Source organism: Lissotriton vulgaris, unplaced genomic scaffold (assembly GCF_964263255.1).
Source record: "Lissotriton vulgaris unplaced genomic scaffold, aLisVul1.2 SCAFFOLD_384, whole genome shotgun sequence".
Classification (NCBI taxonomy): domain Eukaryota; kingdom Metazoa; phylum Chordata; class Amphibia; order Caudata; family Salamandridae; genus Lissotriton; species Lissotriton vulgaris.
The window spans coordinates 440,475-460,822 of NW_028255135.1; the positions used below are offsets into that span (position 1 = coordinate 440,475).

General features: G+C 42.4%; 1 protein-coding gene across 1 annotated transcript in view; it reads right to left on the reverse strand.

Annotated features, from left to right (window-relative positions):
* Positions 1–20,348, reverse strand: part of LOC147659221 (solute carrier family 22 member 23-like) — a 655,822-nt gene that overhangs the window by 37,017 nt on the left and 598,457 nt on the right. The window contains exon 9 of the mRNA XM_086951876.1: positions 9,100–9,223. Within this exon, the coding sequence (XP_086808002.1) occupies positions 9,100–9,223 (124 nt within the window). The remainder of the gene's footprint in view (positions 1–9,099; positions 9,224–20,348) is intronic.

A 20,348-nucleotide genomic window follows, 5' to 3' on the forward strand; every position in this document is an offset into this window, starting at 1 on the left:
ATGAAAACCCATATTATTCGTATATTCGTTGTCCATTTACTTTGACCTCAAATGGCCTTTACTTTTGTGCACCTCTCCAGGCTGCTTCCATTTTCGATCCTTTTAATGTCCCGTACTTGTCCCTCCGCCCCTTCTAATTCTGCACCCATAGTTATCACGCCTTCAGTCATCGCCTTAGTTTCCAGAAACGTACTTCACCACCACCACCTCTTGTTCTCAGCTTTTTACAAAATTCAGTCTCCTAATGTACTTTTGTTTTTCTTACATCCCAATATTCAACTTCAGCCTAGCCCAACATGCCCGCTCTGTTTCTAAGAATTGAATCCACATTGCCATGGCCTCTTATTCAATCATTGTTCAGGGCCCAGGACTGTGCTATACAGCTCCCCATCTCCGCAGCGCCAGGGCTCGTTGGCGAACTTGAAGCCCTTCCTGGTTTGAAAGGACTGCATGCGGCCGCTCTGATATTCAGGCAGCTTGCCACTATCCATGGGCATTGCTACATGCCTCTGCATGGAAGGGAATGGCTGACTTTCCTCTCTATGCCCCTTGGACCAAAAAGTGTGTTGACCCCTTCGGTACCTCACTGCACCCCACCCTCAAGCCCATTGACCTCCTCCTCCTGGTCCATTTATCGTGCAAATACATCTTCCTTTGGTTTGGATGGCTGATCCCATCTCTTCATAAAAACAAAGATTAACTGGTCTGCTCTTCCTAGTGACACAGCCCAATTTCTCCCCAAAGCCTCTTCGCCAGACATCCATGGCTCCTCTTGCTCTCACAGGTATCTCCCCCCCACCCCCCACAGTTAAAGCCCACTTTCAATAAATCAACCCCAAAGACAACTCTCCTATCCTTCAACGTCTCTTCCCACAAGCACACAACTATTAGGCACGGGGTCTTCTTCACTCTCACTGGCAGCTACCCTTCTCCCAGGGCTTCGTTCATTTGCTTCATGGGAATACTGTTTCTTGCGATGTTATTTTGGCAACACTAAAAACTAAAGTTCTGAGCACTCAAAGTTCAAACAGTCAGCAGTCCAATCCAAGCGTTGTTTAGTTTTTAGGCCACTTTAATCCAGTTCATTAATTCACGCCAAAGAGAAAGTTCATGCACATCCAACTGGAACAGCAGTTGTACAAACTATACTTTCAGCTTATTCGCGTTTCGTCTAATAGCATATTATGCTTGGACTTCTTCAGGGCTGATGTGTAGTGGAAACGATATGTATATAAACACAGAATATCCACATTCTGGGGACCATATTTCCAGCAGTCACATAAAATCCGGGGAAATTAAATGAATGCTGGTGGCGAGTTTCACAAGCTAGTACCACCTATTTTGGCAATTCTGAGGATTTATTGTAGCTCAATGAAATCTCACAGCAGAGTAATAGCAAATGTTATTTATCTTTTATTTATCTTTTGGATCAGTTGGCATGGTCCTCAGGGGTTCTTTTAGGAAAAGCACATTATGGCGATAATACCAAAGGGCTCGGGCTGTTCCTTCTCCTACTACAGGACACAGTCCTGTCCCTACTTATGTGAAGAGGAGGCATCAACACTGCATAAGTGCACAAATGCATGGCAGACTTTACTCCTGGCACTAAAAGCTGCCAGCATCATGTCGCCCTTTCAAGGTGGAGCTGATCGCATCAGGGTATACCGGTCTCTGAAGAATCCCCAGGTTCCTTCACCTTTCGTTCAAATCTCAGGTCTTTGGTCCAAGACTTTCAATGAATAGGATTGGCGAGAAGGAAATACTCTCCTGTTAGCAGAGAGACTTTAGTTGATGCAGAACATGCTTCCTCTTTTATAATTTGGGGATTTGATACCTGTGCCCATCTGCATTTCTTTTCCAGGAGTTCTTGAAAACAGATGTAAGCGGCTACTGTGGGCATTTAAATAGGAGCATGGTTTGGGACCACTGTGTTTGCATATCACCAATTTATGAACCTGCTCACCTGTAGTCCCCAGTAGCTGGTCCTCCATCGCACCGGAAAGACGCATCCTGTGGATTGACCACTTATGCAAAATGAACGATGGAGACTGCAGTGGAATTAGATTTCAAGCGTTTCACAGTTCAATGGTGCTCGCCAAGCTCTCCATGTAGATCTTCTGTACAATTCTGTGCTGCTCATTGCCATATAGTATCATGTGTGATCAGTGTGGTAGCAGCATGGGCCCAACTAATACTTGCACCACCATCAACTGTGCAGAAAAGACAGATGTTTTTCCTACCTGTGACCCCTCCGACTGCCACCTTTCAAATCTAGCAGCTAAGAGAGTTCTGTGCTGATCTCTGGCAGCCTTGGTGTATTTATTTATTTATTAATTTATTTATTATAGTGTTTTGTATAGCGCGAACAAGACCCTTGGGTATCAGAGTGCTTAACATAGAAAATGAATTGGAGATTAATATGTAAACAAACAATTCTACAAAACAAGCAGAAATGAGGTAGATGATATACGTTACTCACGCATGTGCAATTTGCATTAGGAGGTAGAGTTAGACTTAACTTATATCATAAGCCCTGAAAACACACCCAAGTGAATTGGAGATTAATAAATATACAAACAATTCTACAAGAACAAGCATAGATGAGGTAGATCTACGATACTCACGCATGTGCACTTTACATTAGGAGGTAAGGTTAGACTTAACTTATATCATAAGCCCTATAAACACCTATAAATTGAGGTAGAGGATTAAATAGTTTTGAATGTGAAATACGGTTATATGTTCATATTGACATGGGGTAACGGTAGGGATACAGAATAGTCTTAAATGAGGCGTCAATCAGGTGTCCTCAATTAGCCATCCTACAATTTATGTCGGGTCTTCCCCTTCTGGTGACATAAATGTTCAGTGTTAGGACAGCAATGGACCATAAAATGGATTAGTAGGCTTCCCTATGTAAGGAATCTACTCATCAAAAGGCTTTTCACTTCCCGCTTAAATGTTATGATGTTATGAATCTTCCTGATGTTAGGGGGGAGTGAGTTCCAGAGTCTGGGGGCCGCTCCTGTGAATGCTCTGTCATAGGTTCTTTTCTTTCGGAAGAGGGCTGGCCACAGTAGCAACTCTTTGGCGCTCCTAGCTGGTCTGTTGCCTCCAGATAGCTCAATTGTCTTGGCTAGGTATTTTGGAGTATTGTAATGGATCGCTTTATGAGTGATACATAATATCTTCATTTGGATTCTGGCTTCATAGGGTAGCCAGTTTAAAGCTTTCAGGTGGGGAGATATATGATCACATTTTCTTGATCCAGTGATGAGTCTTGCCGCTGCATTGAGGCATGCTTTTAGTGGGGCTGTGTGCGTTTTTGGTAGGCCAGCTAAGGTGGTGCAGCCATATTCAATTCTAGAAATAACTAGAGATTGGATTGCTAGTTTAAGATCCGCTTCGGAGATTAAAGGTTTCAATTTTCTTAAGTAGCTCAGGTGGAAGCGGGCACTTTTCGCCATTGAATTAATATGGGCTTTCATGTCCAGGTTCTCGTCTAAGATGATTCCTAGCGATTTAGCGGAGTTGACTAGGTTTGGGGTGCAGTTTAGTGCAGTCACCAGTTTGGTCCATTCCTTTATATCCATATTGCTCCTTGGAGGGGAAATTAGTAGGAACTCTGTTATGTTTGCATTTAGCTTCAGATGATTGGTGGTTAACCATTGCAATGCCATTTTTAATGTCTCATTCATTATTTCAATGTCATCAAGGGAGGCGATCTTTATGTAAATTTGCGTGTCGTCAGCCTACATGTGGTAGGATATCTGATTTTCGGAGAATTTCTGTGAGAGGTTCAACATACAAGTTAAACAGATCTGGGGATAACGTCGATCCTTGAGGGACTCCTATTGAGTTAGGGCATGGAGGTGAAATAGATTGGTTGACCAGGAATCGTTGTGTTCTGTTCTGTAGGAAGGTTGGGTGACGTCAGATCAGAAGGACCAATCACTGGGCAGGAAAACAAGGGATGCAACATATTTGCAGCATACCTCTAACCTCACACCCTTCCAATAAAATAGATATGGCGGTCTCATGAGCTCTTTCTGTGGCAAAAATGTTCTCTTCGGTAGACTTTGAACCGCATACCCTAGTTTTGGCCAACAGCTTGCCTCCAAGCCCCACAACTTAATGCAAGCACCCAATTCACACTGCAGTCTGCACACAGGATTTGAGATTGAGGGCAATAGGTGGGCACTTGTTAGAATGATGGGAGCACAGTACATCGTAAAGGAGTTATTGATGCCATATCCCTCAGCATTTGGTGGTCTTTTCATAACCATCCTTGGTAGCCACTCATCCTTCCAGTAGCCTTTAGATCTCGTCTATTGTTAAGTTATGTCACTGTGTGTTGGTATACACTGCTGTCTTCTGAAAAGTGGTCAAGGCGAAAACATAAAAAATAAATCCTGGTGATTTTTCCAAACTATCCTTAACCCTTCCCCTGCTGGTGACCGAACCACTTCGTCATCAGCCGCGGTCGCGCTGTGCTGATGACGGACAGGTTCCGTCACGGCCCGCTCGGCACGCCTGCGCGGCGCGGATTCCGCACCTGCGCTGAGCGTTCCATTGAGCAGGCGGGGCCGTGACAGAACCGCTCCATCATGAACACAGCGCAACCGCTGCTGGTGACGGAGCGGTTCCGTCACCAGCATGGGCTCGCCGCGCGCCCCCCCCGCCCCCTTAGCACTGCGGCGGAATAGCCGCCGCAGTGAAGGGGTTAATGTGCACACTGATTCACTGTTATTGTTTGCACTGGGCATGTGCTGTTTGCAAGAAAACAAGAATATTAGACCACTGCCCCAGAGTAGCCTTTGCACAATAAACAGACAACAAAATGTAAATGTGCATACATTTTTGTGGAGCTTGCTCCTTAAAGGTACTGAATATATATATATTTATACATTTATATTCAGTCTCACAAGTTGTCTTTTATAGAAGGCACTCCCAACAAGTCTTTCAAAAGCACAGCAACAACTTCGGTCAAAGACAGATAAATTAATGATCGCATGCCTAGCCTGATACGTTCCAGAGTAAAATCTCCTTCAGAGGCAGCATGCATGGCCATGTTCGTTTCGTAATTACTCCAACTCATATAACCCCTCAATATATATCCTGCCCAGGTGGGCCTCTGAATATATTGCATCACGGGAGTAGAGTCCTTGATCGCATTGACCCAGCTTGTCGCACTCCTGCATTCATAATCTGGGAGGTCAATAGTAGCAACACCTGCTAAATAGAGAAGCTGCTAATCTGCTGTGCAACAAAGTAAAAAAATAATTCAAATAAAAAATGTGGGCTAATGTTTCAACCAATGTATCCCCTCTCTCTGGTAACCTAACCAATTCAAATTCCACTCCATGTACAGCAATGTGTTCGGTGCAATGTTTTATTTTATTTGGAATGGATTGAGTGTAGGAGCTAGGTGAGAAAAAGTAGTTCACACCATAGTATTGTTTGGTTTGTATTGTCTGAGACTGTTGTGGCCGGCCAATCAGAGCACAATCTCCTGTGGGACTGTTTTGCTCCAGTGGAAGGAAGAGACTGACAGGGAAAAGCCCTCTGCCAAATGAAACTCACTATTTTTTTTTTAACTGTGGTCCTGTGGCAATATAGCTACACATTTTGAGCCTCAATTTCTCAAAAAATACTGATCAGATTTACACCATATCACACAAGCATGCATTCTGGGTACAGATAAAGTTTTCAGCCAAATTTGGTGCAATTCTGTTCTACCATTTTGGCTGAAGTGCCCATCAAAAAATCCTAATACAAGTTGCAAGGGGCAAAAGCTATTTGGAGACCCCCCCCTTTTCTCAGACCTAACTTAACAGATCACACCAAACATTTCCAGCAAGGAACTGAGGTTGATGAACTTTTTTTTCGGAATGTTTTATGAAGATTAACCAAACAGTACCAAAGTCATTAGTAAAATAAAAAATACTCTTCCATTGGAAACTGACTATAAATGCATAGTGGCAACCACAAATGTCTAATATTAATAAAGAAACTATAGCTTGCACTCTTGCCATCCACTGCTTATGATCTTTTATATGAAATCATTCATGACTTGCTTTATGACATTATTTACATCACTGATGACATCTGAAATTACATCACTACGGACATTACTGTACAAAGCCAGTGCGCAAGTTATAGCTACTTCAGTTAACTATTACAGCGAGATTCAATTTTTTTCATTTAAATGTTTCATTAAAACTTGCATTTTCACTTAATTATAATGTTACTTTAACCTTTTGTTTTTTTCCGTAAATACGGAGGTAAAAAAATATATAATGTATGATATTCGTATCATACTTAAATAGAACATCACTTCAGTGAAAAATAATTACACACACACACACAGACGCACACAAAAATATACAAGCAGATGCACAGAGGCAACATGCCATAGCTTTTGGTAGTTAACACTTGTTAGATGCAGGCAGATGTGAAGATGGCATGGTCCACTGGGAAGTACACTTAATGTAAACAGCATTCCCCCGTGTAATTACTCCAGTAAGGAGGTAATAGGTGACGCATTAATCCAGACATAGCCCTGTAAATCCCCTAACTTGTCACCAATTACATCGATGAAGAGTCAGCTTTGAAGTGATTAGCCACCCTTGACTTGAAGATTGTGTTTCCTAATTACTAACTGCACATAATACTCTGTTTCTTGAGATAATGTTTTCCTGAAAGTGTTGAAAACCCTACCCAAAGAAAGGTTTTGAGTTTTGTTTGCTTCACATTGGCCTGTGCAAGGAAATCTGCAGTGAAATTCCAAAAGGTATTTTTTAACCCCTTGCAAGCTCGTGACGGAACCATTCCGTCACGAGCCAGGGGTGGGGCTGTGCTGGTGACGGAATGGTTCCGTCACAGCCCGGCCGCCGCGCCTGCGCGGCGCTGATTTCGCGCCTGCGCTGAGCGTTCCATTAGGCGGGCAGGGCCGTGACGGAACCATTCCGTCACAAGCACAGCGCCACCGCGGCTCGTGACGGAGTGGTTCCGTGACAAACATGGCGGCGCCACATGGCCCCCCTCTACTCTAGCGCCGCAGCGGAATTACCGCCGCGGCCAAGGGGTTAAGACAGTGTTAGGAATATAAATAAAGCCATCCTAACACAATCACGTTCTTGCTGCTGAAACCCGAGCACATTATAACAAGTTGTCACTTAAACACAGTGATGACTCATTCAATATGGAGGGGCTCGTCCGTTTAAACTAGAATGAGTGCTATAAATGGGCTGGTACTGTCCGGTACTGAATACCAGCACTTTTTTATTTTAAGAGGAAGAGTACTGGCACTTCTCAAGAGAGACGTAATACTTTTACTTGGAGAGTACCCGCACTTCTGATAAACAAGCAGGTACTCTGGTACTGAGACAGAGTACCTGCATTTCAATTATTACATTTCAAGCACTGACTAGAATCAAACTGACCGTCAAAAAAAAGCATACATTGAATGTAAAGTAGTTCCCAGTGACCCGTAAGTTGAAACCCCAATTGAGAGAACCGCTTTGCAAATACATATGTTGACTGAGGGAGGAGGGCGGTACGGGAGATTTATGGTTGTGAGTAAGTTATTCATCTAATTTTAAACAAAACTCGGGCAGGGACACTGCACGGAGTCTTCAGAACAGGACATACCCATTTTCTTGTAAAAGTACGCTCTTTACACTGGCTGGGTGCAGCCTGAGCCAGACACCTCAATGCAAACACCATGGAGGAAACAAAGACACTTAGCTTGTCATTGCACAAGGTCTTACGGCCTTATGATTTGGAGGCATTTTTTTGACTTGCTCAATCTCTGTTGGCACAAGATATGCATGCACTGCAAGATCATCTATCTTTCTATACGAGCAATTGCATAATCATCAATTTATACAGAACAAGTAAATGTTGGTTACCCAAAGGAATCCTTTTTTGCAGCCTTAGAATACCAAAATACTGAGGTAAAAACAGCAAGTTTCTACACTTATGACCTGCCCTTTGTACGCTGCTCCTTGTTGCAGGTTCACAACACACTAAGCTGTTCTGCAAGGATTGTAGCGTGCGACCCGTAGGAGCCTGCAACCTGCAGTTTGTACGCTGACCGTTGATGTAGGTTCTTAACTCACTAAGCTGTACTACAAGGATTGTAAGTAACTTGTGACCTGCAGGGAACACTATCCGAAACGAAAGCAGTAACCCACTGATCTACCTAAATAAAATACAAATTTTGCAGCAGGCATATTAACCCTCTTTGCTACTTTATGGTGAATCAAACCTGTGACGTGACAGTACACAGATCTCTCCAGTAAGTGCATTTGCCACCAGAGGTAATGTATGGGTATTATTCCTCGGAACTTGCTCGGTATGCAAAGACCTCTGCAGTGGGTGCATTAACTCTGAAATATGGTTTAATCTACAGTCAGTTGAGTAAACCAGAACAGATTTACTCTTATGTTTGTCCTTATTGCAAATTGTTTTGGGGCAGAGTTTATTTTAAAAATGTTTAAGTTGATTGTCATGCTACTCTCTTTATTTCATTATCTCAAAATGAATACACCTCCTTCCGCTGCCACCAGTGATTTTGAAAAAAATGAGTGCTGGGGTTAACGTCAGGAGGCGGCTTCCACCAACCCATTTCTCCTGACAGCCACGCCTAAAACATAACTAACTACTAACCATGAAAGTGGGGAGAGGATGTGGCGTACTGGCCAGAGCTGCAGAATTCGGAGTTGGGGAACCAGGTTCGAGTCTTGTCTCAACATCCTGTGATTCTGGGGTAATCACTTGACCTTCCTGTGCCTAACAAAAATGAATGTGCCCTTAACTGGTGCTCATGAAAAGTGCCGGTGGTGTTGACTAAGTGCCGGTGCTAATGATTAAGTGCACTGGAAACCATGAAACCAAGTGCACTGGAAACCATGGGCTCAAATTAAGCACCAGCTGCCACCCCTAAACCCCCAGTTTATAGGATTACAGAGTATTTTTCTTTACATTTTCAGCACGGAGTATAAGTTGAGAATCCAGAAAACCACACAGCTGGCCTTGTGAAACATGTACCCTCTAACCCCAGCTCCCAAGGTGATTGCAGCCACGGAGTCTTACCTGATCACAGTGGGTGTTATTTCTGCACAAAAGAACACACTCAGGCTCCCCACAGCATGTGATGAGAACATCCCCACGATGGAAAATGCTGTAGAGAACTTCTCCTTGACCTCATCACTCATTCCTAAAATAAATCATAGAAACAAAAGAGTACCTCCAATTACTAATAAACAGAAGCAAATTTAAGATTGAAACAAGAATTGGTTCATACAGTCTCTGGTCATTATTTACAGATTAATTAATAGCAACCATTTCTCCTTCTCAATAAATGGTCTGCCCCTCCCAAGCATGGAGAGGGTGGACCGACACACAGAGGTGAGTTAATTGGCCGCCTCAGTTCAAGCCTTCTCAAAGCCCACATCAAAGGATAAGCGGATGACTCCTAAGTCCAAAATGGCTCAAAGTGTAGCCTAGCGGGGGGCGTGGTCTGGCCACGCAGGAAGATGGCCGCCTGCTAAGTGAGCTCCGCCGAGGGATAGACCTCCGACGAGCCTCCTTCACTTACCAGCTCAAGTGGGGGTATCTTTCGATCGACTGCAGCGCTCAGAATGACATGAAGGTTGCTGCGGTGGTTTCGTTTCTCAGCTGACGGCTTGTGTTCCCGAGGAGGCAGAGTGACGGTGAGGCGGCTGGTCACATCGGCGTGCGCTGCGGTGTTCGCGCGCTTCTGACGCCGCGCCTCTCCTCAGCGAAGGCGGCGTCCTCCTTACTACAGGGCCGCGCCCCCTCAGAAGATGGGGGCGCGCTTCACCTCGAATATAGACTGCTTCTTTTAATGCTCCTGCCTCTCATTATAAACACACAGCGCCCTCCTCAGGAGTTTGTCATAATGTTTTTTTTAAATTGAACTTACCAGCGATTTTTTCTGAAACAAAGAGCTGCATAAAAAGGGAAAGGAATGGACTTCTATAGAGCTGGCACACTTCTCATATTGAAGCACGCTTTCTCATAGTCACAGGTGCTATACTATCCAGGTGCAATAGCAATGTTTACAGGTTTTCAATAACATGACCTCTTATTTCATAATACTTGTTATCACCTGCAGAATTGGACTATGAATGTCTCATAAAAAGCCAATGCTGCCGATACTGGCAGAATTCCCTGCAGCAGTACCAGTTCATCTTCTTTCTTGACTGCTACCACTTGGCTTTGGCGTTTTTCTTCAGTTGTATTAAGGGTCATATATGTTATTTAGGCCAGAATAACTTGACTATACCAGCTTTATTATTATTTCTTAATGTGTCCTCTTGTTTTCGTACTATGAGACTTTGCCAGTTCTGCTTATAACGGAGGAAGTAGGCATTTGCTATATGCTGATTGTACTGGTCTTTCTTTCTTTGCCACGTACAACTTCTTACCTTACGGTTATTTGATGCACCTCTGGCCTCACCATTGCCTCATATTCCAATTTTAACTCCATTCGCTATTGCAGACCGCCGCTACAGCGGTACAGAGACATGTCTAACAATAGGAATGGTACTCGTGGGCCTAAACAACCACTTTTCAATGAAGTTGTAAAACAATCCTCTTCCTTGACAGTTAAAGGTAATGGCTCTACGTCCCCTTCTTCGTCGCAAGCTGCATTATCTGAGAGTGATAAGTCCCTATCTGACACTATGCAACGCATTTTACAAGAACTTTCTGGGGTTAATCGACGGTTAGAGGGCCTGGATATTGCTATGACTTCATTAACTGCAGAAACTAAGTCCATCAGAGCAGAACTTACTCCTTTCCATGCCAGGATTGACGTCATTGACTCTAAAATAATGGACATAGAGGGTCGACTGGATTCTGTTCAAGGTTCAGATCAAGACCTACTCTTCCTACACAGTAAGATCATCGATTTGGAGGATCGCAGTTGTAGAGACAATATCCGTTTTTTTGGTTTTCCAGAAAATATTGAAAAGCAAGACATGAAGTCCTTTCTTTGTGATGTCCTTCCCACTTTGACTGGAATTTCTTTCACTCCTCCTCTTGAGCTCCAACGCGCTCATAGACTGGGCCCGCCACGTCCTGGATCTTCTGCAAGACCTAGACCAATCATTGCTTGTTTCCTTCGGCATGAGCAAACTAGACAGATCCTATCAATGGCTCATACATGTGGCTCCTTTATGTTTCAGGGTCATACCATCCAAATGGCTGCAGACTTCTCTAAAGAAACGAAGGAACGGAGGAAAGCGTTTCTTTCCATGAGACCCCAGTTACGTCAAATGGACATCAAATATGGTTTATTTGAGCCTGCCCGTTTCCGTATTACTAGGAATGGAGAGTCCAAAGACTTTTACGATCCTGTACTTCTACAGCAGTTTCTGGATAATGTCAGATCCGATGATATGGAAACTCAGTCTCCTTCCAATGCCCACGCTTCTCAATCCAGACCCTCATCTACGAATCCATCAAAGTCCCATTTATATACCTCTCCTGTCTTTAGACAACGTGGCAGAGATCTTACTCGTCTGCCTCGCTCTCAAGAGGACAAGGATTCGGCTCTACGCTCTGTCTCTTCTCACACCAACATGCAGCAAAGAGACAAATCTAGATCTCCTCTTAAGACGCCATCTGATGCTGACTGAATTCTCCTAATGCTTTAATGCTTTTTTGCTTTTCTCCTTTTATAAGCTTATAGCAGAGTTTACTGTCCACAATGCTTTTGTGCTTGCTTAACTCACTGAGGTTTTATTGCATGGTATAATAAGGTTTATATTTCGTTAATGTTCTATATAGTGTTCTATGCCTTGCTATATATTTACTGCTACTATGTGATTTTCAGTTTTGTGGTTAATTATTTTCAGGTTTTGCTTCTTATACGTTATAAGGCTGTTATCCATTTTACAGGTGACCTTTATTTTCCCATGTTCATTCCCCTAGATGCGGTATTGTTATTACTCTTATTGCTAAATCTTTTTCTTCTTATTCCGGTTTTATATGATGTCACTTTGTTTCATTGTTCTTTATGTTTAAATTGTCTTTGATCATTTTCTTTTGTTTCTCTTCTGTTGTATGACTTTATGGTTTTTCCTCCTTTTCTTCTACATATTATCTCTTCCCCTCCTTCTCTATGACATTGTTGGTTTGTTCCCTTTCCGTGTTTTGTTCCTTTCATTAACTATGTCTTCTCTTCTTCTCATCCTATTATTCTCGTCCAGGTTTTATACTAAAGTCGTGTTCTCTTTTGAAGTATAATTACTTTTGTTCTCTGTTTTCGTATTGTGGCCTATACCTTCTTGTTCTTTTATGTTTTTGCATTAGCTATTTGGCCTCCCAGAGTCTTTACCTGATTACAGGTTTCCTTCACAGCTATTCTCTTATACATGGCAATCCTTTTCTAATGCATTCCTTTTCCTATGACACTATGCTTGTGTTAAATGGGACATTATTTATTTCCTCCATCCCGCTTTGAACGGTTTCATGTATTTTTCATAATAAGTTCTGTTTTTTATGCTTCTATTCATTTGCACTCTCATCTATACTTTCTTTTCCTTCTTACCTCCCCTCCTTATCATGGTACCGGACCTCTTTCTTCATCTCATTTAACTTTCATATTTCTTTTACTTCACTTCTTACACTTCTCATATTTCTTATTTTACTTTCCTTGCTTTCACTTCTTTCTCCTCATATTCTTCTCTTATTATATGATTCTCGTAGCATGTTCTAATAATTTTTCTATAATATTGACTATGTTCCATGAAAGTATTGTATGTTTTCCAATTTTGTTCCAAATATGTTCTAAATGCATTTTATAATATTTCGTATTAACAGTTCCTCCCTAGATCCCAATTCTTCTTTGCTCGAAGGGGGTCTGACCTCCCTTGGCGGTGCTGTAGGTGCACCCAGACCCGTAGTTAATAGTTTAGGTTTCTTTTTTCTTTCTTTCTCTTTTTCTCTCCTCTCCATCTTTCATACTTTTTCCTTCTATTTCTATTTGCTTTGTCTGTTCCAGTTTTCACTCTGCCTTTTTAACTTTTTTATCCTTTCCTTTCCTTTCCCTCTTTCTCTTCTTTCCCCTCACACCCAGAGTAAACTTTCTTCTACACCTTTTCTTTCTTTATTTTCGGTTCTTTTTTCATTATTATCTTCTTGTTCAATCCTATTGTCATGTCTTCTATTCATTCACTGTCGGTGATTTCCTGGAATGTTCATGGGCTCACCCACTATATCAAGCGCAAAAAAGTTCTTTCTTACTTGCATTCTAAGCATGTAGATGTTGCCTTACTACAGGAAACTCATTTGGACGATGTTGAATCTAGTAAGCTTAGCAGGGATTGGGTTGGTAAAGTCATTCATAGTAGTGTTTCCAAGCCTGATCCCACCAATCCTAACCCTGTTCGTAAGTGCGGGGTGGCCATCCTTTTTCGGAAATCACTTCCGTTTACAATTATCAAGACATGGACTGATCCAGATGGTCGATATGTATTTGTCAAATTGAAAATTGGGAACTCTTATTTGTCTTGGTTCTGTTTACGCTCCTCTGGGTCCCAAAAAACAATTCTTCCTTCGACTCAATCGTCTTCTTTCGGAAATAAATGCTTCTCAATTTCTCATTGGTGGTGATTGGAATTTGGCTCCGGATCCTGCTCTTGACAGAACAGGCTGCATTGATATCATCAACGCTTCGGACAGAGCCATCTTCTGTGACATCCTTACCGACACTGGTCTTATTGACCATTGGAGACTAAGTCACCCACAGGACAAAGAGTACACTTTTTTCTCTTCTACTCCTGGTACGTTTTCGCGCCTTGATTATTTTCTTCTTTCACAACACTCAGTTCGATTGGTTACTGATTCCCAGATTTTAGAAGCAGCTATTTCTGATCACTCTCCTGTTCTTTTATCGCTCGACTTGGGTCTTATGAGTCCGGGGCGCAAACCGTAGCGTTTGAATATCAACAAATATAAAACGCCAGCGGGTAAACTTCTTTTGCAATCCCACTTTCGTGATTATCTTCTCAATAATGAAGATTCGGTTTCCTCTAAAAGAATGGTTTGGGCAGCGGCTAAAGCAACCATCAGAGGTCAACTTATGCGGGACACAGCTCTTTATAATAAACAGAACGCTGCAAACAACTTGCTCTAGAAAAGGATATTCGTCGACTCTCTCAATTATATATTTCAAAACCGACTCTTCAAAATCATAAGTTATTGGAACAAGCACGCATGGCCCTCAATACTCTTTATACTTCTAAGGCAGAATATGCCTTGCAAAAGTTGAAAGGTCGTCATGAGCAAGGGGAGAAGGATGGTCGATTATTGGCTGCGCAGCTGCGTCAAAGAGAGGCCGCTATGGCGATTCCAGCAATTAAATCTAGTGGTGGCAATATCCTTACTCGGCCACAAGATATAGTTGAGGAGTTTGCCTCATTTTATAGATCGCTCTACTCCCCAGGCACTCAGGTAGATACGCTAGCAATGTCTAAATTTCTAGATGACGTTCATCTTCCACGCCTCTCCGATGATGGCAGAGCTCTACTTGAAGGACCTATCACGATGGATGAAATCTCCTCAGCTATATCTGCCTTGCCGTGCCATAAAGCCCCGGGGGATGATGGCTTTCCTCCTGAATTTTTTTAATGGACTGGTCAGAGCATGATTGATACTCTTCATGCTGCCTTTGGGGAAGCAGTGGAGGAGTCTTCTCTTGGTTCTATCTCTAACAAAGCCATCATAGCGGTTTTGCCTAAACCTGGCAAGGATCCTCTATTGTGTGGTAGCTATCGTCCTACATCTCTCTCGAATTCTGATGTTAAGATCCTTGCTAGCATTCTCGCATCACGACTTCGCAAGATTTTACCTTCTTTAATTCATAACTCCCAAGTAGGTTTTGTTCCCGGTCGTTCCTCCCGCAATCATTTACGTACTCCCTCCCATGCCCTGTGGTCAGCTAAACACATTGCAGATGATGCCCTCCTTTCTTTGGATGCTGAAAAAGCATTTGACTGCATCGAATGGGAATACCTTTTTACTGTCATGCAAAGATTTGGATTAGGTGATCAGTTCATAGCTAAAGTACGACTACTTTATGATAGCCCATCTGCCCAAGTTAACTGTGGTGGTTTTCTTTCTACCCCATTTCCTATCCGACGGGGTACCCGTCAGGGTTGTCCACTCTCCCCTCTTCTTTTCCTTTTGGCTATGGAACCTCTAGCTGCTGCAATTCGTCCATCGGCTGATGTGGTGGGCATTCCTCTTCCAATTGGTCACTCTAAAATTCATTTATATGCGGATGATATTCTTCTTACACTTACTGATCTTCCCCGCTCTCTCCCTGCTCTCCTCCGTGTCATAGATGATTTTTCTTCTTGCACTGGATATAAGATAAACTGGGACAAGAGCGAAGCATTACCTATGTCCATTGGTACTACGAAGGATGCCATCTCTGGTTTTCCATTTCATTGGCAACCCTCTCGACTTAAATACTTAGGTATACTCCTCAATAGGGGATTGGATAACGTTGTCACGGACAATTTAACCCCTTTAATTGCGCAAATGCAAAGAGACTTCGACAAATGGAAAGCCCTGGGTTTATCCCTTTGGGGACGGGTTCAGGCGATCAAGATGGTCACCTTACCACGTTTTCTCTATGTTCTGGGTATGCTCCCTTTGACCATTCCTTTGGCTACTCTTCGGTCCATTGATTCGAAAATTATTTTTTTTATATGGGGTACAGCTAAACTGCATCTCACCCTAGCCAAATTAAAGTCCCACCAATTGCATGGAGGTTTGGGTCTTCCCTCTATCGAGCATTATTCCCTTGCCCTCCATCTTTCCCATCTTTCTTTCTTTTTACCCAAGTCTAAAGACGTCCCCCAATGGGTTCCACTTGAACGTCACTTATTGGCTTCTGGCCCTGGTTTATCCCTTTTATATGGCAAGGGTTCCAGTTCTCTTGACCCCAAAAATCCTATATTATCCGCTATGTATAAGTCTTGGCAAAGAAGTCACCGTATCTTTAAATTTAACTTGCGGCTTCACTTTAATGCTCCTATATGGTCTAACTCAGCTATTCGAGTGCGGGGTCGTACTTTGTCCTGGCCTCTATGGCAGGAGGCTGGTATTCATTCCCTGGAACAATTGTTCCATGGTGACAATTTTAAATCCTTTCCCCAACTCAGTGAGGAATTCCATCTCCCGCCCTCACAATCCTGTAAATATTCCCATCTTCAAAAAGCTCTCACAAAACGTCTGGGTTCCCCACCTGAGCCGCTGTCCACCTCTCCTATTTTATCTTATTTGAATATATGGGGAACTTTTAAGGGTGTCACCTCTGGCCTTTATAAGACTTTTTTACATCCTCTATTTTCGCAACCCCTTTCAAAAGCTCTTCAATTGAAGTGGCAATCACGCCTTTCTGTGATATACTCAGATGCCCAGTGGGATCTCATTTTGGAAGGATTGCATAAAGGTGTTCGAGAAGCTCGCCTTAAATTCTGTATTTTTAAAATTCTCCATGAATGGCACTGGTCCCCGGTCAAATTACATTGTGCTAAGTTACTTTCCCATTCTTTGTGCTGGAGATGTCCTGCTACCAGTTGTGATATAACGCACATTATCTGTGAATGCCCTCGTACTAGATCATTTTGGCTTTTGGTACAAAAGACTTTGGCCACCTCTATGTCCTTGCTTTTGCCCTTTTTCTCAGCAAATATAATTTTGCAAGACTTTCGTGGCCTTCCAAAGTTTACTAAACCACAGACTCGTCTCCTCCATACTGCCCTAGCCACGGCAAAAATGTGTATATTGCGTCATTGGAAATCTTCATTACCTCCTCCTCAGGAGGAATGGTTGGTGGCAATTGTACAAACAGCTTCTTACGAACGTGTAATTTATAATTTGCAGGATCAAGCTTCTATTTTTCTTCAAGTTTGGTCCCCATTCCTGGAAACCACAGTGGACAACGACTCTGTTTCTACTCCTTCTTCTACGGTTGCTTTTCCTTCTTAATTCCACCTTTTTCGCATCATGTTCATTTTCTTTTATTCCTCTTTCCTACTCCCCTTCTCACTCCTCTTGCTTCCATCTCAATTCAAAGTTAGTTTTGTTACTCTGGGGTTCCTTTTCTTTTTCTTTTCCCCTCTTTCTTTTTCTCTTCTCTTTTTTTTTCTTCCCTTTTATTCTTAGTTCTGCCCTATGAATTCTAGAGGATTTGTTGTTCTATGCCTCTTTTGTTACACTTTATGACTCATTTCCTCATTTATGCTACGTTTCATTGTATCCTCTGCATATGTATCTCCATTTATGCTTTATCTAAAATATTCTTAATAAAAAATTTCAACACAAAGTGTAGCCTAGCAATGTGCGAAATTCGTGTAATTTTCATTTGCGCATTTAGGCAAAACTGTGGCATTCAGCGTGAAGTTCCTTCCTCGGATCCAAAACTTATGCGAGGATGCACATAGTGCTTAAAGAAGGTGCAAAACAGATCTGCGTCGCTAACAAGGGCTGATAGCATTCTGGCTGTACTTGTTGCTGTGGTGTATTCCGCAATTGGAATTTTTACCCAAGTGCCAACAAATTATGCCATGTGGCGTAAAGGCATAGTTTAGCGTGAAAGCGTAATACAAAGTGCTGTAAATTATGCAAATGAAGCCTGTGTAACTGAACTTTCACTGGGCCTATTGCAGGCGCTCTGACAGAGCCAGTAGATGACGAGGATCTGCGACACCAGAGAAAGGCTCTCAGAGAATCACTAGCTCCTTGAAAGTCTCAAGAGGCTGAAAAACATTGCCAAGCAGACTATCATAGGTGTAAATAGAAGATTAATTAGGTTTGCATGGAAACAAGCTGTGAAGACACCTGGAAGGCCGCCGAGCAGCAGCTCACACTGGAGTGTTTACAGAGGGGATGAGAGAAAGCGTGCTAGGGCTGCACTGCACATTTCAACAGCAGCGATATATCGTGCAATACCACGTATATCGTCTACAGTGGAACAACCATCAATGTACTTCTTGAGACCTACAAGCGACTACAACACTAATGTTGATGGCAAGTAGAAGCCTTTGAAGTTATATTTGGTCCAAGAAAGAAAAAACAATGTTTAGACACCGAGGTCTAATTTGCAGTGATCTTACAAATGAAGCACGCAAAATGTACATTTTATTTTAGAATTATAAAGGGTATACTCTACTTTACGTTTCTAGTATCAAGAAAATGTATGCATTCGAAAGACTATCTTTGGTAAGGCTCTGAAGTAAATAAGGGCGAAGGCCCATTATCTTTCATCACACTCGTGGCTGTTTTCTACATTATATATGGAAAATGGAAAGTTTAGATTGCAATTTAACAAAAGGATGGTAAATGTGTCTTACCACATAAAAAGCTTCCTTTGGGGAAGAGACGCGCCCCCCCCCCCCTCCTTCCCTAGACGAAGCTGACCAAGACACAGAGCCAATGGGGATGCTCTAGTGAACAATTAATCTGCAGGTCCAGTTTCTTCTTGTACCTTTCTTTAACAGGCCACAAGGATTTCTGAGAACTATTTAAAGCAGAGTAGTATATGACATGCAGACCCTTCTCAAAGAAGACACATTCGATCATGAAGATATATCTTCAAACAGACAGCGTAAACAGGAACATTTCAATGGATGACTTTTCGATTTGTGCTTTTCAAGCCATACTTCAGGTCTTATTTAGGTTTTGGCAGAGTGGGACTTCTGTCGAAAAGTCGTGGATGTAATGTCTGCCATATTAAAAGTGAAGATATCGGATACTACCAAACAGTAATTAAACACTTTAGAGAGTTAGAGCTGGAGTGGTGAAACTGCTGTTTAACACCACTCTTCCGGCACCAGTCAACTAAAATCCAGTTTTTTGGGCAGTGAGGTAGGAGATTCATCTTTTGCGGCGGGGCGCTTTTGCCAAGTTGTAAGCAATCTGAGAACCAGATTTTGAAGTAGGATCAAAAGTAGATAATTCTGAGGTATAACTGCTAAATGAATACCGATTACTGAAGCTGAAGAGAAGGACAACCATTCAATGTTTCTATTAAGCTAACAGACACACTAACACGGACTCAAATGAGTAAGCATGCAACAAAGACAACATGTAAGGTTGTCCTACCTAATACCCTCCAGGCATCTGGAACTATCTCTGGAATGCCCACTCGGAACAAGACCTTGTTCATAACAGATCACTTTAACTCCAACTCCCTACCTTTCACAGCAATTAAAGAAATATAATTAGATATAAAAGATACTTTTAAAACCTGTCACTGTGCTTCACACAGAGCAAGTTACCTTCTTCCACATGGTCCAGCATTATCAGCAATAGGTCAGTCACTATGGCACCAGCAGTCAAAGAGGACTCCCCATACTTCTATCCTGAACACATGATGGTCACGTCTTTACTCCTTTTCAAGCGCACATAGTAGTACTCTACGCACAGACACCTTGGGAAAGTCCTTTGAGATACTTGGCGCTGTTCTCGATTCTGCTACAGACCATATCAACCTTGATAACTTCAATCTATATCGTAGTATCAACAACTAAGACTCTTCACAGCCCTCTCATTTACCATTCTCTTATGAACACCAGTCACTCATTCACTCACGGAGATCCTCTTGCCTCATCCTTCTTTCGAATACTCTGTGCCACTCTACTCCCACCAATGACTGCTACGCCCATGGTCATGTCCTGTTGGATATGAATACCGATACACATCCTTCCCCGGGTCCTTATTACCAAATTAAAAACTCTTGATTCTATCTGTAGAGATTTGCCCCACTCTCTAACTTTACTTTTTCCAATCATTTCAGTGACTCAAAGGAGTCAGCATTCAATTTACACCTATTCTCGTACACCTTTCCCACAGTATTCTTCAAGCTCACCACTGGATCATCCTCAATGTACGTTACCTCAAAGTACTTGCATACAACACCTCTGTAGATGAAATAAAGACCCCATAAGAAGTGGATGACTATATTACTTCAATTATCATCATCAGAGCGGACCTCAAAGCCTGCAACTTCACTCAAGGGCTTAAGAAGCCACTGTGTTTTAAGATTTACTGTTCCTAAATTCTAAAACAGCCAGTCTATAGTCCACTTCTTCTGTTAAGCTCACTATTGATATGTTCTTCCCACAAACAAGTATATTTCCCTCTCTCGTCAATTCACTACAAATTGTAAGAAAAATTCTATTCATAGAATTGAGCTCCACAGTAGGGTTAATCACTCTTGGCATTCTTAGCTTCTCTCACCAAACCTGCTTCTAATTATCTGTTTGCATAATGTGTACACTGTTGATCTTAACAGCAGA